Consider the following 23365-nt stretch of genomic DNA (forward strand, 5'->3'; position numbering starts at 1 on the left):
GCTCTTTTTTCCTAAAATACTGTGCATATAAAATGACTATAAAAATTATGCTTATTATAGAAATTTTGAAAAGTCCAATAAAGCTTTAAGAAAATAAAATCCTTCATTCGTACCACCTGGGGAATAAATACTGTAAACCTTGCGATGTTTTGTCTTTCCTCTGTGCATATATAAACACATAAATATTGTATGCACAGTAAGAAACTATGCCATAAATAATTTTTCCCCTCTTTTCTCCTTAATATTGTGACATGCTTTTTTATGTCATTACAAGTTCCTAATAAATTTCATCTAAGATAGCTATATCATGCCTACTGTGTGCCAGGCACTATATTTAGCACTTTATATATATTAACTGCAGCTGGCCTTCAAGTTGGATTTTTAGGTCATTCCTAGAGTCATGGCTTTTCCGATAAAGCACTCCACCCTTCTCAAGAGGGTTTTTTTTTCCAGCCTTGATATTCATTTAAAAAATGTCTATTTAAACATGTGAGAATCTGAGAGTTGTTACATGTTATCTCGAGGGTTCAGATATAGGTCTTAGTAACACTTATTAGAAATGAAAAGGCTGGGGTCAGGTGCAGTGGCTCACACCTGTAATCCTGGCACTTTGTGAGGCTGAGGTGTGAGGATCACTTGAGTCCAGGAGTTTGAGACCAGCCTGGAAAACATGGCAAAAACTCATCTCTACAAAAAAATACAAAAAAAAATTGGCTGGGCGTGGTTGTATGCACCTGTAGTCCCAGCTACTTGGGAGGCCAAGGTGGGAGGATCATCTGAGCCTGGGAAGTCAAGGCTGCAGTGAGCCGAGATCATGCCACTGCACTCCAGCTTGGGCATCAGAGTGAGACCCTGTCTCAAGAAAGAAAGAAAGAAAAAAAGCTAGGTTCTGAATCCATTTTGTCTAATGCCTGTGTCTCTGTAGCACGAGGGATTGCAGTGAACATCTGTTTCCAGAATAGGGGTTGTGGGTCTGAGGAGAAAAGCTGACGGGTGGAGAACTCAAGGGCTTGATTGTTTCTGTGTGTGGCCTCTGACAGGCATACACAGGGGCCCTTCTTGTTGGGCAAACACAGCGCTTCTTACTACTTCACCTCTCTGTGACAGGAAGGGGGAGTTAAACACGGGCTAGGAAGGACACATCACATAGCCTTTTCCTTCTTCAGGTTTCTGGAAGGCTGCCTATGTTTTCCTCACTTGCATCTCAGATGAGACAAATTCTCACTCCTGTTACTCTGTGGGAGGTTTCCATGAGAAGCTAACAGATAGTTCTTTCCAAAGAGGTCTCGTGGCTAGATAAACTTGGGAAATGCTGGATAAACAAAGTTAAGCAGATTTACTTAATGCAGAATTTCTGTTAACTTCTCAAACCCTTTTGTGTGCTGTGATGTTTGCTAATCTCCAAGATGGGGATATCTAATGCAACATTTCTCAACCATATTTGTCTGTGGAACCCCCCCCCTTTTATTTTTTTTTTGAGTGTCCTGTAGGGTTGATGTTTTGCAGAACCCATCTTGAGAAATACCGTCTTGTTGGAATTAAGTCCTAGAAGCAGTCAGAGGCTTGACTCATCTTCCTTTACATGCATACCTTCTCTTTTGAGTGGCAAGACTGTGGGTCTGCCTTATCAGAACTTGGGAATTCCATCTTTAAAATAAACTGTGGGGGCTTTCTGATCCTAGCTGCTCTCCCTACATATGAGTGTGAGTGTGCTAGACAGCTCACTGAGCTGAAATCAAAGAAATTTTCCAGGCCATCTTCAGGGAGCTAAGTATAATTCATTGAACATGAGACCTGAAGTATCATTTTCTAAAACTGAATGAACAAATGCCAAGGAAGAGAAAGATATGTTGGGCCTGATGGTACTAGCATGAGAAATGGCCTGTCCAGTGTTGTAATGAGATCTTCGAGAACTTCCCTGGGACATATTTGTCCACCTGACACAGAGAGTAGAGGGGCAGGCCCTCGTTTCTTAACATCAGTTTAGCCTGGTCCTCACTTGGCCTTAAAGACCTCGTTGAAGACACTCGAATCTATCTTTCTCTCTCCATTTTTAGATAAGACCTCTGGACTTTCTTCACCTTTTGTTTTACAGAAGAGGATGTGGAGAACTTTGACGTGACCAACTTGTCTCAAGACATGCTGCGAAGCATTGAGGCTGACAGCTTTTGGTGCATGAGCAAGTTGCTGGATGGAATCCAGGTGAGCTGCTTCTGCCCTTGTGGGAACAAACATCTAGGTGCAGGGGCTCCCAGCAGGCCTTTGGTTTCCTCTTGCTCTTCTGTATCAGGCAGGACCATCCACCCACCCACTATGGCTCCTCCTCCTTTTCGTCCATCTCTATCCTTCTTCATTAGCTTTACAGCTCTCAAATAGCAATGGTGGGTCGGGCACGGTGGCTCACGCCTGTAATCCCAACACTTTGAGAGGCCAAGACTGGAGGATCGCTTGAGCTCAGGAGTTCAAGACCAGCCTAGGCAACATAGAGAGACCCCATCTCTACAAAAAATTTTGAAATTAGCCAGGCGTGGTGGCGTGTGCCTACAGTACCAGGTCCTCAGTGGGCTAAGGTGGGAGGATCGCTTGAGCCTAGGAGGTCAAAGCTGTAGTGAGCCATGATCACACCACTGCACTCCAGCATGGGCGATAGAGTGAGACCCTATCTCAAAAAAAAAACAAAACAAAACAGTGATGGTGTAGTGTCCCTTGGAGTCTGCAGAAATCTCCATGTTGCCTTGGCTTTGTCTTTGGAGTAGACTGCTCCTTTCTGCGCTGTACCCCAAGCATGTGGGTTTGCTTCCACACTGCAGGGCTCCACTGGGCTTTCCCCCCATGCTGTTGTTCTGTAGATTTCTTTGTTTCCCAGAACACTGTCACTGGCCATTGGTACTAGCTTTGGAAAACAGCCTGAACTTTTAAACGTGTTTCAGTGAACGTCAGGTGATAGCACAAGTTAGAGTCCATGTTTATCCTGGGCTCTATGTCATTTGCAGGATAACTACACCTTTGCACAACCAGGAATCCAGAAGAAGGTGAAGGCACTGGAAGAGCTTGTCAGCCGGATTGATGGTAGGTTCAGAGGGAGAAGAGTTCTCTAGCAATAGCAGAGTTGAGTCTGTTATGAGCCGGTTGTACTTGTGGGTCCTCTCCTCAGCTGTCTTCCTAGCCATGACCCTTTCCAGTGCACTGAGTGCTGCTGGCAGCACTAGGATCCTTCCACATCTCAGCAGGAAGGCGAAGTGAGAACTGCACTGTTATATCAAGTTCTTCTTCCCCCTTGGTTTCCTATCACCAGGCTCTGTTGGTTCTCCTTCGGCAGCTCTCCTCAGTATGCCCGTTGCCCACTTCCCCAGCCACAGCTCTGGTGCAGCTTCCTCCTCAGAGGACTTGCCTCCTCCATGCTCTTCTCTTCCAAACTATCTGTCACACAACTGCATCTTTCTGCAGCTCTGTTCTGGCCACGTCCGTCTTCTGCTCTGAAGCCTCCCATAGCTCTCCATTGCCTTCAGCATCCAGCCTGTCGTCCGGCCTTGTCCTTCACGTTATGATGTAACTCAGAACTCCTGGGCTTGACATGGGGTCCTCAGGCCTGGCTGATACCCCAGCAGGACTTTACACAGCTTCCCAGGACGTGTGTGGGGTGGGGAAATTGAGATGTGACTCTTCCTAAGGCACATGTCTTTGAGGAACAGCCTTACAGGAATTCCTCAGCTTTGGCCTAGAGTCATAGAATGTTAGAATGAAAGGACAACTCAGGAAGCTCTGCTGTTGACTGACGTTTAACTGAGGCGCGGGGAGAGAAGTCGGTGGGATCTCTAACACTAGTTAAGTTGTAGTAGCTCCCGTAGGACTCTGCCTGTCCTGACACCAGCTAACAAATGTTATTCCCAGGCTTTCCTACTCATTGGATTTTCTGCTTCACCCAAGCAAAGCCTTTCTCCCCTACCTGCTGCCTACCCACCCCCAGCCCCACTCCCAACATTGTATATCTTTCTCTCTTCTTTCCCAGGTTTTTTTCATGAAAACCTTCCTTGAGTTGTTCCACTCACTCTATTTTATGACTTAGCATTTCAGTCTTCTGAACCCATTTGTTTATTCACAGTTACTTTGCGTATGTCACATGTGGAATGTTTTTTTCCGCTGTGTCTTATCACTCTGGCCCAGCTGTTAGCCCTCATGTTGGGGCCCCGCGTGCAGGTCTCTGACATCCCTCAACTGGAGCCTAGCACAGGGTGTATGCTGCCCTCTTCTGGGGCATAAGCTGGCTGCCAGAGGCTGGTCATCAATCAGGTTCCAACAGGCAGGTGCTGTGGTTTCTGCCACTGTCTGCCCTATCCTTATGTTTTCCACCCTTACAAATACATGATACATAAAGGCATAATACCTTGGAATAGTGGATTTTTAAGTATATATATCTTGGATGTTTCTTTGCATTGTAGAAGTAATACTTCCTCATTAAAAAAATTTAAACAGGCTGGGGACGGTGACTCACACCTGTAATTCCAGCTGAGGCAGGAGGATCACTTGAGCCCAGGAGTTCAAGACCAGCCTGGGCAACATGGTGAGACCCCATCTCTACAAAAAATTTAAAAAGTAGCTGGGCATGGTGGCACACAACTGTAGTCCCAGCTACTCAGGAGGTTGAGATGGAAGGATCACTCGAGCCCAGGAGGTCGAGGCTACAGTGAGCCAAGATCGCACCACTGTACTCCAGCCAGGGTGATAAGGTGGGAATCCTTCCTCTCCTTAAATTCTTCTCCCCAGAAATAACTTGTTTTTTGAGATGGAGTCTTGCTCTGCTGCCCAGGCTGGAGTGCACTGGTGCGATCTTGGCTCACTACAGCCTTGACCTCCTGGCTCAAAGGATCTTCCCACCTCAGCCTCCCGAGTTGCTGGAATTATAGGTGCGTACCAAGACGCCTGGCCAATTTTTGTATTTTTAGTAAAGACAGGCTTTTCTCATGTTGCCCAGCCTGGTCTTGAGCTCCTGGGCTCAACAGTCCGCCCACCTCGGCCTCCGAAAGTGCTGGGATTACAGGTGTGAGCCATAGCACCTGGCCATAACCATTGTTAATAGTTCTTCTTTCAAGAAGTGTTTGAAATATTTACCACATGCCAGGTGCCATTGTAAGCACTTATGTTTTCTCATTTATCTTCCCTGAAACCCTCTGAGGTGTGAATGATTATTCCCGTTTTATAGGGTAGGAAACTGAGGACAGTAATTTAGAAAACAATCCCACTAAGCATTATTTGGAGAGCTGTCTTCTGGAACAGCAATCAGGTTTGTTTGGGCTTGCCTGAGAATACCGCACGAACACCAAATGGTGGGAGTGAGGAGGCAGCTGGTTTTGTTGAATATGGTGAAGCGCTTTCTGGTGAATCACTTCATACATCAGTGGAAGAGGCTGCCCTTGAGTGGAGTTTGTGAGCCCCTTTTGCTGGCAGTGTTCACGTCCCTGCTGGCTAGCCATCTGGCAGGGATGCCGAAGAGGAGTTCCTCGCCAGTAGGAGGGTGGCCAAGGTGACCTCCATGGTTCTTTTCCATTCTGGCTTCTTCTCTGATGAGTACTAAGGTCGAGCAGCCAAGTGAACCTCATATCCTCTGCTTTGTGGCCAGAGCGGCCCCGCGAAGGAAGCGGGGCTCCTAGAACATCGCTGTGGGATGTTAAAATAGTTCTGTCTGCTGGGCTGAGTTAACCATGCAGTGTTGCTGTGAGATGATGGAATCAAACATGAAGGACAATCAGATGCCTCTCTGCCCCCTCTGTGTCTGCTTACCTATGGGAGGGGCAGTAAGAAGTGGGAGCTGCTGTTTTGGCTCCTGTGGCCCTTTCAGGGTCCAGTCCCCGAGGTTGATCCCCAATGATGCTTCCTGTTTCAGAGCAGGTACATAGTCACTTCAGGAGGTACGAGGTAGAATACCTGCAGTTTGCCTTCCGCTGGATGAACAACCTGCTTATGCGGGAGCTTCCTCTTCGCTGCACCATCCGCCTGTGGGACACATATCAGGTAGGAGGGATTCCCCGGCCTCTCTTGTGCCAGGCTGTCCCTGAGGTGTCCAGCTCCCTGCCATGTTGTGGAGTGTAGCTGCTTAGAAGTTTCCCCTTCTCGCCTTTTCTACTTCCATGTCTGCTTTAGCCTCAGGGCAGGGGCTTTGCTAAGTCTCTTCAGAACTCCATCTCCCCAACTGTGAAAGAGTTTCCCACCTCCCAGAAGGAATGGAACTGAGAGGACCAGAGCTGAATCCTTGTCAGGGCTGGGAGACCTAACTCTATTTTTTTGCTTCCCAGTCTGAACCAGAAGGGTTCTCCCACTTTCATCTCTACGTGTGTGCAGCCTTCTTGATCAAGTGGAGGAAAGAGATCTTGGATGAGGAGGATTTTCAGGTGAGTGGTCAAGAGCTTAGCGTGGGCAGGCAATGAACATTAGAATGGGAGTGAGCCCCTCAGTGGGCAGCACAGACAGAAGGTGCCATAGCAGCTACCTGGCTGGGAGTAGGAAGGGAGAAGGAGTGCTCTGAAGGGGTCGTCCCTCTTAGTTGGCAGGAAGTCACTGGAGCCCAGGGGTTCTTCAGTGTGTGAGAAGGGTGTTTGTGCCAAAATGGCTGCAAAGTGACTGGGCAGGCCTAAGAGATCTTTCAGTCATTCATTGACAAGCATTTACTGAATGCTTGCCACATGCCAGCACTGTCAAAGACAAAGGCTGTATTAAGAAGTGAAACAGAGAGAGGTCTCTATTCTCATAAAGCTTACATACTCTGATAGTTGTGGGGACACATACAGTAAATAACATCATAGTAAATAGTAAATTAAAAAGAATGTAAAGGTGCTAAGATATAATATTTTTTAAAAAAGTAGAGCAGGGTAAAGGTTTTATTAGGTGGTAGAAAAGGAACAGGTTGCAATTTCGAATAAAGTAGTCTCGATAGGTTCACTGAGAAGGTGACATCTGAGCAAAGACTTGGGGAAGGTGAAGGAGCAAGCCACGTGGACATCGGCAGGAAGAGTGTCTAGGCAGAGGAAACAGCCAGTGCGAGGACCTCAGGCAGCAGCATGCCTGAGCTGTAGAAGGAATCATGATGGTCACCGGTGTGGCCTGCAGCAGAGTGATCCAAGGGAAGAATAGGAAGAGGTGAGGTCAGAGGAGTCACAGGGACCCAGATCACAGAGGACTTTGTAGCCACTGTGAGAACTCTGGCTTTTACTCTGAGTGGAAGAGGAGCTCTAAGAGCCATGAGCAGAGGAGAGTGGCACAATCTGACTTAGGTTTCAATAGGGCCACCCTGGCTTCTATGTAGACTGTAGCTGTCGGCAAGAGTGGAAGCAAGAGTGGTCTGTACCACCCAGGATGCTACTGTAGTCCTCCAGATGAGACATGAAGGTGGTGGGACCTGGATGGTGACAGTGGAGGTGTGAGAAGTGGCCAGATTTTGGATCTGTTTAGTAAGTAGAGCCAACAAGATTTCCTGGTGAATTGGGTGTAGAGTACAACAGAAAGGGGTGAGTCTGGATGGCGTTACAGTTTATGGAGAAGGCTACAGTGGGGACAGCAAGAGTCCAACTTCAAGCATATTGGATTTGAAGTGCCATTAGACGTCTAAATAGAGATGCAGACTAGGCAGATATGTCTTGAGTTTGGAGTTTGAAAGAGAGATCTGGACTGGACCTATACATTTAGGAGCCTTTGCCTAGATGCTACTTAAAGCCAACACACTGGATGAGATCCCTCAGGAAGTAAGGATGGACAGAGAAGGGGACCAGGGCCCCAGCCTTGACACACTCTTACATGAGTACATGAAGAGGTCAGGGAGCAGAGGAGGCTGAGAGGGGATGACCAGTGAGAGTACAGCCTCCTGAAACCCCTAGGTGGGGGTGCTTCAGGGTCCCTATGTAGAAAACTCAAGAAGGGCCTGTGTTAGGTGGTGGATGGGCTAGGAGCTGTTCTAGGGTTAGGGAAATAAGGATTGAGGAGATTGTCAGGCTGTCCAGAGAGAATCACTGGGGTTGGGGGTGGGAGGTGTATTGCTTTTATGCTTTGCACATTTCTGAACTGAGAGGTTTTTTTTGTTTGTTTGTTTTTGTTTTTTTTTTTTTTTTTGAGACGGAGTCTTGCTCTGTCTCCCAGGCTGGAGTGCAGTGGCGCAATCTCGGCTCACTGCAAGCTCCGCCTCCCAGGTTCACGCCATTCTCCTGCCTCAGCCTCTCCGAGTAGCTGGGACTACAGGCGCCCACCACCACGCCTGGCTAATTTTTTTGTATTTTTAGTAGAGACGGTTTCACCGTGGTCTCGATCTCCTGACCTCGTGATCCTCCCGCCTCGGCCTCCCAAAGTGCTGGGATTACAAGCGTGAGCCACTGCGCCCGGCCAGTTTGTTTGTTTTTAATAGGTATATACTCCTTTTAAAAGCACAGGGGAAAGCCAGAGAAAGTTGAATGCTTTTCTAAGTTCTAACTAATAACACAGATGTTCTCAAGAACGGCAGCGTCTCCATGTGATCCCTGAGCATTACCACTCTGTGATTGGTGTTAGAGGGCAAAAGAACAGAAGACTATTTAGTAGATAGATGGAAAGACAGGACCCAGCTTGCCCAAGTAAGGGCTTTGGAAGAAAAAGGAGAGCAGACGCATTGACTTCTGTGAGTAGATGCTAGCCTTGGTGCCGGGGCTTCAGGCCACTGATTAAGAACCATGGCTTCTGCCAGTGAGCAGCATCTGTGGCATTCCAGGATAAATGAGGACAAGGGGCTGGAATGGCTGTATGCTGGGATGAGCTATCCATTTTGATAATGTGGTTGAGGTGGAGCCGGATAGTAAGAGCATGAAGTTTAATTTAGTTATCGTGAGCCAGGCTCAGAGCTTTGCCATATGTGATAAAAGTGCTTCCCAAATCAGCTCAGGGAGGTGCAGACGATTCCTGGAATGTCTTTTAGCAGTTCACAATATCGGCAGAACAGAGGACAATACTCTGTGACTTTACAGCTATGTTAATCCTAGAGATGGTCTTTACTGGGTAGCATTTTCAATTATCTGGTAGGTCTGAGGTCTTTTGGCAATACCCAACGAGCAGCATTGGAGGCTATTGTCTGCTGCTGTATTAACACCTCAGTTAATCCTGTTCGCGGAGGAGTCTCACATCTTTCTTTTAGACAAAATAGAGTGGGCGATTAAACTGGATAAGGTGAAAAGTTCCTCCCACCTCCACAGTTCTAAAATTCTATGAATGATAAAAGAAGAAAATGTGCCTGGGTATTAGGCTAGACAGGCAGTGTCCTTTAGGAAACAGAATCGTGGCAGAGGTGTGAGGAACAAGGGCACAAAGCATTGTGTAAGGTTGTGAACTGTTGGGTGTGACTTCTGCAGAGAAAGAAGGCACGTGTATCCTAACTGCTTAAGGGCTGCTTGTAGTGAAATCACTGTGAAGGAAGCTCTGTAGATGAATACAGGTATTGTAAAAAACCAAACATGCCCAGCCTAGGAGAGAAGTTTTAGGGCTAAAAGCCACATTAAGTGACTCAAAGAAAAACCAGGTGAAGTGGTTACAGAAATAAAAGCGGTAGTTGCAGCAGTTTTAGCAGACCAGCAAACTGGTTACACTTAAAGAACAGGGAAAAAGAGCCAGATATAAGGGGAGCCAGTAAGGGGTTCAGAGAGGAAGCAGATATCTTCCTGTCAAGGTTAGGGACTGTGCAGAATAGTACAGTGGTTAAACCATAGTCTTTGGAGCCAGACTGCCTGGGATCAGATCCCAGCTCTCCCATTTTCCTAAACATGCAGCTGTAAGTAACTTGTTTCTCTCTCCCTCCATTTTCTTATCTATAAATGGGGCAATAGTACCTACCTCCTTCGTCTATGATGAGATTAAAGAAACAAGTACATGTGAGGCAGTTAGAATAGTGTACTTGATATATAGGCCTCAAAACAGTGAGCTTATTATCATTAATATTAATACTTCCTTTAGTGTATTCATGAGTCCTGGAAGCAATGAGGCGAGCTTTAAAAACCCACTTTTCTAATTAAGTGGTTTTTTTTTTTTTTTTGAGATGGAGTCTCGCTCTGTCGCCCAGGCTGCAGTGCAGTGGCGCAATCTCGGCTCACTGCAAGCTCCACCTCCCGGGTTCATGCCATTCTCCTGCCTCAGCCTCCCAAGTAACTGGGATTACAGGCGCCCGCCACCAAGCCCGGCTAATTTTTTGTATTTTTAGTAGAGACGGGGTTTCACTGTGGTCTCGATCTTCTGACCTCGTGATCCGCCCGCCTCGGCCTCCTAAAGTGCTGGGATTACAAGCGTGAGCCACCGCGCCCGGCCAATTAAGTGGTTTTTAACATAATGAGTAAACCATACAAGGTTCATACTGGGGGAAACTGGTTTCGAGAGGAGGCATCAGAGTAGACAGGGGCAAAGAGCTGGGTCCCAGCTGCGTCAAAAGCCCCCAGCAGGAAGGGTGCGTGCTTCTCCCTGGCCAAGCAGTTGTCTAGGGCCACTGCCTGGCAGAGGGGACCAAAAACTGACAAAGGAGATCACACTGAGAGGTTTTCTTCCTTGAGACCGCTGGGCAAAGGAGCCGGAGGCACATTTGCACATAGTACTCTGGGAACAGAATGGCTGGATTCTCCGGGGCCCGTGGCAGCTTGAAATGAGAGCTGCCAGCAGAGCTGGGCCAAAGCCTCTTTTGTGGTAGGAGGGGACTCTCGACAATTCCTGCCCTCAGCCTGGGCTAGTGTAATAGAAATGTAATAATAATGTTAGGTTGAATCATATGCAATTGTTTTTGTAGATTAAAATTTTGCAGATTAAAATGGTTGAATATTGGCAATTTCGTGAGGCTCAATCTAATAGCAGCTAATTCTTAGCAATTTTAATATACAGGCACTATTCCAAATGTTTTCCTGTGTTAATTCATTTCATCCTTGCAGCAATCCTACAAGGTAGGCTATAATACCCCATTTTACAAATGGGGAAACTGTCATAGCAAGATTTTTTTTTTTAAGTAACTAGGCCAAGGTCACCCGAGTGAGTGGTAGAGGCCTGGAATCCACTCTCTGAACCACTGTGCTTTGCTGCCTGTCAGTCCCAGGCCTGCCAGGTGCTTCCTGGAGCTCGTGAGCTAAACTCACATGGTGGTTGTTCCCAGGCAAGGATCTGCTTATGTTTCCACCTCCCCTCAAGATTTCTTCTTCCCCATCTCTCCCCCTACATTGGAGGTTGCTAGCAGGCTTTCTCTTCACAAAGAAACATTTAGCAACAACAACAAAAACTTGTTGTTTTAAAACTGAAAAAGAATTCCTCCCAGGGTCTTCCTTTTGACCTCCTCCTATTCTGGCTCCTGGGTTTTTCTCCTTCCGCTGCCAGAAAGATCTATGATCTCCTGCTGCCCTTTCATGCTCTCTCTCCAAGTGGCCTGAAATCACCCCACACACATCCCTGGGGGAAGCAGAGGCTCTATTGCTCCAGGGTGGACTGCAGCAGGGAGAGCCTGCCTGGGCCCTGGTGGAGCTCTCAGGCTTCGGTTAGATCGGTGGCTGGGGAGGCTATGTTGACTGGGGAGGAGCATGAGTCTCTGAGACACAGGAAGTGTTCTCTGTTTCATCTGGGTGGTGGTTAATTGGGTGTGTACTTATGTAAAAAGTCATCAACCTGCATGCTTAAGATTTATGTCATGAGTCCACCCTCAAAGGTTGGGAGGAAAGGAAATGGTGGAGACAACGTAAGAGTGCTCAGATCTACCTGCCAAATAGACAAATAGATGTTTTCTACCCATTTTGATGTAGGTCATTTTTACATAATAACAATTCATTACCACCATGTACAGCTGTGTACTACTAAGGAAGTGAATGGAGCTTCTGTTACCCAGCGGTGAGCCTGAAGAGGACCGTATCTGCCCAGAGGACAGGGCCATATGGCCTGTCAGGGCCTCCTGTTGCCACTCTGGTCTTAGAAAAAGGAATTAAGAGGCCAGGCACGGTGGCTCATGCCTGTAATCCCAGCAGTTTGGGAGGCCACGGCAGGCAGATCACCTGAGGTCGGGAGTTCAAGACCAGCCTGGCCAACATGGTGAAACTCTGTCAGCCAGGAGTGATGGCACGCACCTGTAATCCCAGCTACTCGGGAGGCTGAGGCAGGAGAATCGCTTGAACCCGGGAGGCAGAGATTGCAGTCAGCCGAGATCGCACCAGTGCACTCTAGCCAGGGCAGCAAAGTGAGACTCTGTCTCAAAAAAAAGAAAAAGAAAAAGAAAAAGAGAATAAGCAAAGGGAACTTTTGAGGGAACAAGGCTGGAGCCTGTGAGTGCTGAGAGGCCGGCTATCCCCACAGGCGTTTGTAATAAAAACATGTTTTTATTCCCAACACCCATTGGCAGAAAATGCCATCAAGGCAGGTTGCAGATGTCAGACTTGGGGAAGACTTCCCAAAGCAGATTAATGTCAGACCTCAGGAAAGGAACTGGTTGAGTGAGTTCTGTGATGAGGAAAGGCATGACAAGCCCCCTGTGGTCAGTGCAGCACCACATAATTACAACCCAAAACCAAGGGTTACAACAGGGAGCAGGGGAACACCTCCAGAAATCAAATTCACTGCACGTGTAGATGAGCATGAGCTGTACCCAGTTGTGGGCACTTAGATGAGCAACAGGCAGAAAATCCGTACAGAATAAAGCAATCCATAGGAGGCCTGAAAACTGACTCTAGGATAATATTTCTATGAGGACTGTGTGCCTGAGTTAGAGGGGACAGGCGCCTGAGCAAATTCATGGTCACTCTATTCTAAAAAGTCATCTCGGGAAAGCAGCAGCAGCAGCGAAGCCCAGAACATGGGAGCCCAGGAAGATGTCAGCAGGCGCCAGCGAGGCCTCAGAGGGCTCAGGACGGAATCTGAGAAGCACCATGCAGGGCACTCTCAGGTCTAATAATCAAAGTTTCTTTAAACGCATAAAAAGAGGCCAGTCGCAGCGGCTCATGCCTGTAATCCCAGCACTTTGGGAGACTGAGGCAGGAGGATCGCTTGAGCCCAGGAGTTCGAGAGCACCCTGGGCAACATAGGGAGACCCTGTCTCTAAAAAAATATTGAAAAATTAGCCAAGCATGGTGGCACACACCTGTAGTCTCAGCTACTTAGGAAGGTTGGGTGGGAAGATCATCTGAGCCAGGGAGGGCGAGGCTGCAATGAGCCATCAGTGGACAACAGAGTGAGTCTCAAATGAGTGAGTGAGTGAGTGAAATGACAAGGGGGTCAGCTGGAAGAAAATGTTGGAGAGATTCCCACTCTGAAGGTTTCTTTTGTAGGAGACAGGTCAGGGTTATTAAATAGTGCTAAGCCCATGGGATGTTCCAGACCTCAATAATAAATGTAAATAAATCCCTTGAACCAGATGGCATCCACCCACCACTTCTGCAAGAACTCAAGGGTGCAATTGTGGAACATTGCCAAATGGAGGCCCTGTCTTTACAGACATTTGGTGAGTTGCCAGTTTGAATCCTTCACACAAGGGTTCAGAGGGAACCCTGGGAACTGAAGATCTTTCCACCCAAAACAAGCTGGTGTGAGAAAGGGCACGGTTCCTAAACTTGTGAACAAAAGCAAGCCATTGAGGGAAACTCTGCACAGCTTTCTTTGAGAGGAAACTTTGCCAAATGCCTAGATTCAGGAAGAGCCCATGAATGAAAGTTTGACTCTCAACAAGCTTATATCATAGGGACGTGTTTTTGGAAAGTTGCATTGGGACCAGGGGAAATGTTTCGCTCCCTCACCGATTCTCAAAATAGAAGAGGTTTGTTTTAAAGTATTTATTTGACTAGAAAGGTATTTTTACATGCTCGAATGCACTTTACATTTGCAAAGAATGTTCCAGTACTGCAGAGTGATTCTAGATACAGTATCTTATTTAGTAGCACATATTTAATGTTCTTTTGTTGCTCATCATTATACATCCTGTCTTTGGTTGTGCCAGCCCTTATTGCAGAGTAAAATTAGTCAACTCTTAGTCACCAGCTGGGTCACACTGGTGGCTGGGAAAGACCAAGAAGAGGCAGAGGAAGAGGTGGCACTGATGATAAAAATCCATTCAAGAATTTAGCCGTGGCACATCTGCAGCAGGTTCAAATCTCTCAGCTGTAAGACAAACTGGATACTTTGTAAGGACTGTGGCCTATTATGCACCAAAATCCCTTACGGAGATTGTCTGGGTGAGCTGCCTGCTGGGTCCAGTGATACATTAGTAAACGAATAAGTTGAAATAGAAGGTGAACATATGCTTTGGATCGCTTGGCAGTGTGACACCAATATGGAATCAGGCCTTACTGTGAGTCCACGGACTTAATGACTAAATAAAAGTAAAAATGAACAAAAAAAAGTGAATGCCTCTCGATTTCCTTCAAACAGCCTCTTTTATGACTTCTCTTCTTTTTGTTCCTTCTACTTGATGCCTTACTTCTCACGCCAGGGCAGGCAGTATATACTCTAGTGATTATGAGCACATGCCCAGATTGTCTGGGCGCAAATCCCTGGCCAGCGCTGCCCTGTGACCCTAGGCAAGTTCCTTAACCTCTGTGCCTCAATTTCCTCATCCGTAAAATGGAGGTAATAATATGTATCTCAGAGAGTAGATGTAGGATTAAACGAACTAGTACAAAGTACATGTGAAACATCTAGAGCCCCATCTGTTATGTAATAAGTGCTCAATAAATAATAACTGCCATTATACCGATTGTCTTTGGTGTTCTTCCTCTTCCTCCTCAATTATTCTCCCACCTTTATTGGACAGTCTTTAGTGGAATTTTCCTATACCTTTCCCTTTTCGAAGTCTCTGCTTATTACCCACTGTCCCTTTACCTTTGGCCTCTTATCTAATTGTTTTTTTTTCCACCTGTCACATATGGCTGAAAGTCCTTCTCTGCCATATTGCCTTTTGCTGTGTGGATTTTCAGCAGGTAACTATGCCTGTCCCTTTTCTGCTATTTCAGCCATTTCCAGCTGTTTTTTACAAAAGGTGTTTGCTCCCTTTCTATTAATTGGGAATCTCTTTCTGATACTTGCTCTACAAGCTTTCTCCTCCTCCTGACTATAGTATCTCATCTGACTGCATGTCATACTTAAGTGCTCCCATGAACTGGCTTTGTAACGAATCTTCAGCTGTTCCCTGCCCCAGTAGTGTCTCTTCTCTGCCCCTAGATAAAAGCTCCTGATTTGTGATTAGCACCTTCATCCCCCAGCCATAATTATCATTTCTACTTTTTTTTTTTTTTTGAGACGGAGTCTCACTGTGTCACCCAGGCTGGAGTGCAGTGGCACAGTCTTGGCTTACTGCCACCTCTGCCTCCCGGGTTCAAGCAATTCTTCTGCCTCAGCCTCCCATGTAGCTGAGACTACAGGTGCACGCCATGACGCCCGGCTAATTTTTTGTAGTTTAGTAGAGACGGGGTTTCACCATGTTAGCCAGGCTGGTCACGAACTCCTAAGCTCAGGCAATTCGCCCGCCTCGGCCTCCCAAAGTGAGTTTCTACTTTTTAATCCATTGGGCAGGGTTTCCCATTGTTGCAGCATGAGGACAGCAGGTCGGGGTCTAGAAGTGGGGATGTTGCAGTTTTAGGCCCAGCCACCAGGTGGCAGAGTGGTTCCTTACGGCTAAGCGTCACTTCCCTTGGGGGAAGTGGGGACATTCACTTGTCCAGGGGTGGAATTATTTGGAGGCTTTTGAGAGGTTTCTGTTAAGACTGGAAGAATTGGAAATTATAGGTATTTCTCATCTCAACAAAGAGTATTCTCGGCCGGGCGCGGTGGCTCACGCCTGTAATCCCAGCACTTTGGGAGGCTGAGGCGGGCAGATCACGAGGTCAGGAGATCGAGACCATCCTGGCCAACACGGTGAAACCCGGTCTCCACTAAAAATGCAAAAATTAGCCAGGCGCGGTGGCGCGCACCTGTAATCTCGGCTACTCAGGAGGCTGAGCAGGAGAATCACTTGAACCCGGGAGTTGGAGGTTGCAGTGAGCCAAGATTGCCACTGCACTCCAGCCTGGTGACAGAGTGAGACTCCGCCTCAAAAAAAAAAAAAGTATTCTCTTCTAGAGAGCTATGTCCTTTGTTGGCTGTTCTTGTTTGTTATCAGTTTGCAAGTGTATGTAACCATCATAGAAAAATTTAGAAAATTCCAGTAAGAAATCTTAGGCTGGGCACAGTGGCTCATGCCTGTAATCCCAGCACTTTGGGAGGCCGAGGCAGGCAGATCACGAGGTCAGGAGATTGAGATCATCCTGGCTTAACAGCGAAACCCCGTCTCTACTAAAAATAAAAAAAAATTAGCCAGGCATGGTGGCTCGTGCCTGTAGTCCCAGCTACTCAGGAGGCTGAGGCAGTAGAATTGCTTGAACCTGGAAGGCGGAGGTAGTGGTGAGCCGAGATCGTGCCACTGCACTCCAGCCTGGGTGACAGAGCGAGACTACATCTCAAAAAAAAAAAGAAAAATCTTACCACACAGAGGTGAATATCACAAATTTAAAAAAAATTGATTAATATGCATTTTATTTTATGTATTAATATTTAGAACCATTATTCTGAGGAGATTGATGGGGTTCACCAGACAGCCCAAGAGTCTAAGGTACAGAAAAGACTGAGACCATTATAAAGAGAGCCTGCCTAACTTAGGATACAAGTTGCCTACCTGAGGAGAATGTTAGCAAAAAGAGGCAACGCCTTTTCCAATTGTGGGATAGGGGCACGTTGCGAGAAGGAGGTAGGAAGCAGCAGAGATGAGTCAAAGGGGCCAGAGACCGGGGAGTTCATGGCGGCATGGGGATGGGGGGCGTGTATTATAGTCCAAGGCCAACATTTTTAAAAATGAGATAGAAATGATGGTTCTCTTTCAAAGAAAACAAACAAAAAAAGCTTTGAGGCGGACAGGACTGAGGCCAGAATAGAACCAAGAGAGAATTACTCCTGTGAGAGGGGAGTGTTCCAAAGATGTTCCGATCAGCTAAAGGCAGAGTTTTTAAAAGCAGAGCATCTGCTGGGTTGAGTGAATATCAATAACTGGTTGAATAACTGGTCTGGTTGAGTGAATTTCCGTAACCATGTGACTGGAGGGGTTTGCCTGGAGAGTTAGAGAAAGCAGATGCCAGCAACCATGGAGGGGAGAGTGGGGACCTTGGGATGTGCACTCTTCCGGCGGTTCACCACCATGGTGACTTACGGCTTTGAGTTCTGTTCTCGGGCTTGGGGATCAAAGGGAAGGCTTTAGCATTAGCAAAGTTTTTTGTTTTTTTTTAAATGAGAATATTTAGTGCTGGTAGAGATCTAGGGAAATGGGCACTTTTCTGGAATATATTTTCTGGTTGAATGTTAAAGACCTTTAAAATGTTTGTGGCAGGCCAGGCACAGTAGCTCATGCCTGTAATCCCAGCACTTTGGGAGGCTGAGGCGGGCAGATCACCTGAGGTCAGGAGTTCGAGACCAGCCTGGCCAACATGGTGAAACCCCATCTCTAATAAAAATACAAAAATTAGCCAGGTGTGGTGGCTAATCCCAGCTGTTCGGGAGGCTGAGGCAGGAGAATTGCTTGAACCTGGGAGGCGGAGGTTGCAGTGAACTGAGATTGTGCCACTGCATTCCAGCCTGGGCAATAGAGCAAGACTCTGTCTCTCCATAAATAAATAGATAGATAAAAATAAAATGTTTATGCCCTTTGAAATAGTAATTTCATTTCTAGGAATTTGGCTTAGAGAAATAATCCAAGATAAGACTTTGTGCATAAAGATGTGCATTATAATTTTTTATAGTGAAAAACCAGAAATAATTAAATGCTCAAAACAGGAGGATGTAAATTATGGTACATCTTACCTCATGGAAAATTCTTTGGTTATTGAAAACATCTACAAGGAATTTTTAATATTAGAGGAAATGCTTATGGTAAATGCTGCATAGATTCAAAATTATATAGAGAAAATATTTCAAGTATGTAAAATATGTAGGAAAAGGACTGGAAGGAAATATGACAAAATGTTTTAAAATGGCTTCCTCTTGATCACGAAGTTATGCGTAATTTATTTTCTGGTTTTTTTACTTTTTAGTAATCAAAATTTCCACAGAGTAGTTTTGCCCAGGCTGGAGTGCAATGGCGCGATCTTGGCTCACTGCAACCTCCGCCTCCCAGATTGAAGCAATTCTCCTGCCTCAGCCTCCCAAGTAGCTGGGACTACAGGCGGCCACCACAATGCCTGGCTAATTTTTGTATTTTTAGTAGAGACGGGGTTTCACCATGTTGGCCAGGCTGGTCTTGAACTTCTTACCTCAGGTGATTGGCCCACTTCGGCCTCCCAAAGTGCTGGGATTACAGGCATGAGCCACTGCGCCCAGCCCAGAGTAGTTATTACTCAAAAAAAAGTTATTTCATAACACAATAATATACAAAGATTTTATTTTATAAGATACATAAGTATAATGAGAGAAAAGTGAAAGGCTTCCCTCCCAAAGGGTAACCACTGTGAACAGTTTCCCACTTCTCTAAAATGTTTATGTGTACATGTACATATACAAATATATTGTTGCGTTTTTTTCTTTTACCTAAGAGGGATCATACTGTAAATACTTTTCTGCAACTGCCTTTTTTATCCTTTCCAAAATATCTTCTGTATCTTCATATATTGATACGTGTAGACTGGCTTCACTTGTTTCAAGTGCTGCCTTGCATCTCATGATGCAGATAATCCATGGTTTATCTCACCATTCGCATACTGCCGGACACTTTTCTAGTATCCTTTCTCCACTCTTTGAAGCAATGATGCAGTGAATACCTTTGTACACACAGTAGTGTGACTATTTCCCTAGGATAGAGAGTTAGAAGCAGAGTTGCTGGATCAAAGACCATGTGCATTTCTTATTTTGATAGATATGGTATGTATTTGTTAAGATGATATAAACTTGTCTACTGTAACCAAGACCTCAAAATAACAGTGGCTTAAAACAAGATAGCTGTTTATTTCCCTTCAACTAACAGTCTAAGTGTAAGCAGTCCAGGGCTAACATTACGGTTTTGGAGTGTTAGGGACTCTGATTTCTTTTGTCTTATTACTCTGCCATCTTCAACACATGCTTTAATTTTACGGTCTAAGATGATCACTTCTACTCCTCCATTCATATCCATTTTCTAAGAAGGAGAGAAGTTTAGAGCAAAACCTAGAAGTTACACCTGTCATTTTTGTTCACATCCAGAATTGGCCACACATAGCAGTGATGTGCATTGGGCAGTTTTGTGCCCAGCGTACACTTCTAGTACTAAAGGAAGAAATCTCATAAAGGATGCACAAGACCTTTACAGTGAGAACTGCAGAGTGCTGCTGGAGTATTCGGATCAGCTAGGAGCAGGGTTTGTAAGTCATCATAGTGTGAGTGGCCACTGGCATTAGTGCATTAGCTATTCACATTGCTAGTCTGTTTTCCCATCTGGCTGTTTGCCTTCTTTCTTACTGATTTGTAGGCAGTCCTTATGGATTACATATATTAATCTTTTATCTTCTTTAGATGTTACAAATATTTTGTCCGTTTCTTTTTTTTTTTTTTTTTTTTGAGACAGAGTCTCACTCAGTCGCCAGGCTGGAGTGCAGTGGCGCAATCTCAACTGCCCGCAACCTCCGCCTCCCAGGTTCAAGTGATTTTCCTGCCTCAGCCTCCCGAGTAGCTGTGACGACAGGCGTGTGCTACCTTTCCTGGCTAATTATTTGTATTTTTAGTAGAGACAGGTTTCACTGTGTTAGCCAGGATGGTCTCGATCTCCTGACCTCGCGATCCATCCTCTTCAGCCTCCCAAAGTGTGGGATTACAGGCATGAGCCACCGCGCCTGGCCTATATTTTAACTTTGTCAAAGGATCACTTGAGCCCAGGAGTTCAAGGCCGCAGCCAGCTATGATTGCGCCACTGCACTCCAGCTTGGGTGACAGAGCAAAATCCTGTCTCAAAAAAAAGTCATAATTATTGTTACAACTATTTAAAGAAATATGCATGTGAAAAAAAGACTGAAAATGAATACTTTAAGATTAAGAGAGGTATATTTGGATAAGTGATTATTTTTCTCTCTTAAAAATCTTTATCGTTGTCCTTCCCTATTTATGTTTTTATGTTTTTATGTTTTTAAAGAGGCAGGTGTTAGTGGACTAGAGAATCAGCAGAGGCTTTCAAGGCTTCCTGAGGTGAACTAGGACTGAAAGCTGCGTGCTGTTTGGGAGGAAGGAGGCTGGACTCAGATGTGTGAGCCAGGAGGAAGGGGCCCCATTCTAGGCCTTGGTCTCTATGAATGGGTTCGCTGGTCTGCTGGTCTACAGTCTGGTATGATATAAAAGTCCTTTCTTGCATTCCAGGGTCTCCTCATGCTGCTACAGAACCTACCTACAATACACTGGGGCAACGAAGAGATTGGGCTGCTTCTCGCCGAGGCATACAGACTCAAGTACATGTTTGCCGATGCCCCAAATCACTACCGCCGATAGGTGCTGTCTCCTCCGGGGACCCAGACTGCCCTCATCTCTGATGGGAGTCTGATCACTGTGGCCACTGTGCGAGCCGTGGACCCCGGCCAGGAACCACTCCCGTTGTACAAAGCTCACACCCGCCGCCCAGGTCTTCACCACTCCATGTCTCTGGATGTGTCACTTGGGCCACTGTCAGTATTCCATGCCGCGTGGATGGGCCCAGTTCTGGGAGAGGACAGAAAAGGTGGTACAGGGTTGTCTGCCCCTTTAAAAGAAACTGGACAAAGAAGGGGAAGGCTCAGGGTCTCAACTCACATTGTCCCTACAAGGACAGGCCCCAACTGATAACCGTTGCTTTTTTTTTGTGAACATAGTTTGATTTGATCACAGGTCAAAAACACCTTATATTTTCAAAAGACTCCTGGCCCCTCTTCCCTCTTCCTGGTTTCCTAGCCCTTCCCCTTCTGCCCCAGTCTGAGCCAGTGAGGGGTAGCTTTTTAAAACCATTATTCTAGATGGAGGAGGCACTGATGCTTGTAACTCTGGGAAGAGGCCTACACCCAAGGGCTAGGAATTTTATTTTTCCTTTTCTCACCAGGTGTCTGCATGTGTGTGTGGGTGTGAATGTGTATACATGCCCATCAGCATTTAGTCACATGTCTGAATTTCTGTGTCCAGACGAGCCCCATCAGACTAGTTGGGAAGGGCCCCAGTGACCACGTGTATAAGCATCCCTTGAAGAGGGATCGGGGCAGGGGAGGCAGAAAGGGCTCTCCAGACCCCTTTTCCATGATGACCCACTCCAAGATATTATGTGTAAATTGTGTTATTATGTATATGGGTAAAGATGTACAAATATATGTCCTCTTTGTAGCAGATATGATTTTATATTTATAATGTGCATCAACATATGAAAGCCATCTAGGTCACTAGCACAGAGGAAGTTGCCAGGAAGGTGGCTTCAGCGCCTCCAGGTTGGTTCTGGGTGTCCTGCTGTGAGGGGTAGAATGGGAGGCTGCTGGAGTGAGTGGCTGAGCAGCTGGAGCCATCCCAAGCATCAGTGTCTCAGAGTCCTCCTCGCCCCTTTCTTCACCCCACCCCCCAACCCCCAGACTTTGCTGGAGCATCTGCCCTTTGCTCCTAGCAGCCTCCCCAAGAAGGGACTGCAGAGGCGGGCAAGCCCTATGTGTTTTTATCCCCACCTTCCCCGGAATCTGGGGAGGGCTTTTGTTTTTACATTTTCAAGTTCAGCGTTGTATTCGGACAGAAGCTGTGACTGAAGACTCAGTGCCAAGGATAGGGGCTTCTTGTGTGTCCCTCGGGTTTGGGGCTCTTCTCAGAGAGCAGCACTCCATGTCCCTTACTGTCACCTTCACTCCCCACACAGCTCATGAGATGTGTGACCCCTGTTTGAGTTTTGGTATTTGGTAGTGGAGGGTGGGGGGATGGGGGCCAGCAGCTGTCACCCTCCTGGGAAGCCGAGCAGTGTCCCTGGTGGGTAACACCCTCGAGTCTCTTTGCCAGTGAGGCCCCACCACATCGGTGTGAGTTAGGTTTCTCATCTGGAGCTGTTTCTCAGGCATTCTTCCCAACCCTCTTCCTTTTCCCCTTTGGTGTGCCTCAGTGGTCCCCTTCATAGAGTGAGAGGGCTTGAGACCCTCCCTCAACCGGACTAATTAAAGAAAGACACTTGTGTTCCCAAGTGGTGGTTTTATTTTTTTAGTTTTTATGTTTGTATGGGAAATTGTGGATAAAGTGAAAAGAATTGTAAATAAATGGTGTATTTCCTCCTCCATCTGCTGGTTTTTCTCCTGTATGTTCATGGAACCTAAAGAGTCTCCTCTTCGTGAGTGTTTCTTGCTGATACTAGTAGGTGTGCGGTCAGGCCTTCTGTGAGGTGAGCAGGGGATCAGCAGAGGATCAAAAGGCATTCTTAGAGGACAGCCAGCAAACACTTACCCGACATCCATCTGTGAAAGTTACTGTGGAAACTACAAAAATGAGTAACTTGGTAAATGAAACTACTAAAAAGAGTTAACTTGCCAACCACTTTGAGAAGCCCTTTACATGGATTATTTCATTCATCCAAAAGAAGTCTGTCATCTGATGGAGGGTAGAAAACAGACTAGAATTTCAGTGCTGGATGAAAACTTGGAGATATCTAGTTTAACCCCCTCATTCACAGAGGAAAATCCAAGCCAAGGCCAAAGAAGACAGCATCAGAGTCAGAACCAGAGATCCGGTGTCCTCCTGGCTTGCCTGTTCAGTGTGTTTCCACCAAAGCAGAAAGAACTAAGACGGCCGCCATGTAGGGTTATCTTTAAGTCTTTTTTTGGTTGTCAGCTGTTGTTTTTTTCTTGGTACCTTACTGTGAAATATCTCAAGAAAGGTAGCTGATTACATTTCATCTACAAAGGACAGGTTGGAATGGTTTCTCCACCCAGAATTCCTTCCTAGGATTTATTTGAGAGTATTTCTTGGTTTCAGTCATTAGGAACCATATAAAAATTAAATTCAGCTATGTGTAATAAAAACCAAAAATAGGGCGGACGCAGTGGCTCATGCCTGTAATCCCAGCACTTTGGGAGGCTGAGGCAGGTGGATCACAAGGTCAGGAGTTTGAGACTAGCCAAGCCAACATAGTGAAACCCCGTCTCTACTAAAAATGCAAAAAAATTTAGCCAGGCATGGTGGTGGGCATCTGTAATCCCAGCTACTCAGGAGGCTGAGGCAGGAGAATCACCTGAACCCGGGAAGGTGGAGGTTGCAGTAAGCCGAGATCACACTACTTGCACTCCAGTCTGGGCAACAAGAGCGAGACTCCGTCTCTAAATAAATAAACAAATAAATAAATAACAGTGACTTACACAGGATGAGAATTTACTTCTCCCTCACATAAATGTCCAAAAGT

General features: G+C 46.2%; 1 protein-coding gene across 1 annotated transcript in view; it reads left to right on the plus strand.

The window, feature by feature from the left end:
- TBC1D22B (TBC1 domain family member 22B) overlaps positions 1–22249 on the plus strand; it is a 73733-nt gene extending 51484 nt beyond the window's left edge. Inside the window, exons 9-13 of the mRNA XM_032140223.2 lie at positions 2096–2202; positions 2994–3069; positions 5882–6009; positions 6291–6386; positions 20344–22249. Coding sequence (XP_031996114.1) covers positions 2096–2202; positions 2994–3069; positions 5882–6009; positions 6291–6386; positions 20344–20472 — 536 coding nt within the window. The 3' untranslated portion in view covers positions 20473–22249. The remainder of the gene's footprint in view (positions 1–2095; positions 2203–2993; positions 3070–5881; positions 6010–6290; positions 6387–20343) is intronic.
- Positions 22250–23365: the final 1116 nt, after the last annotated feature.

This window comes from Hylobates moloch, unplaced genomic scaffold (genome assembly GCF_009828535.3).
Source record: "Hylobates moloch isolate HMO894 unplaced genomic scaffold, HMol_V3 SCAFFOLD_20, whole genome shotgun sequence".
Taxonomy (NCBI): domain Eukaryota; kingdom Metazoa; phylum Chordata; class Mammalia; order Primates; family Hylobatidae; genus Hylobates; species Hylobates moloch.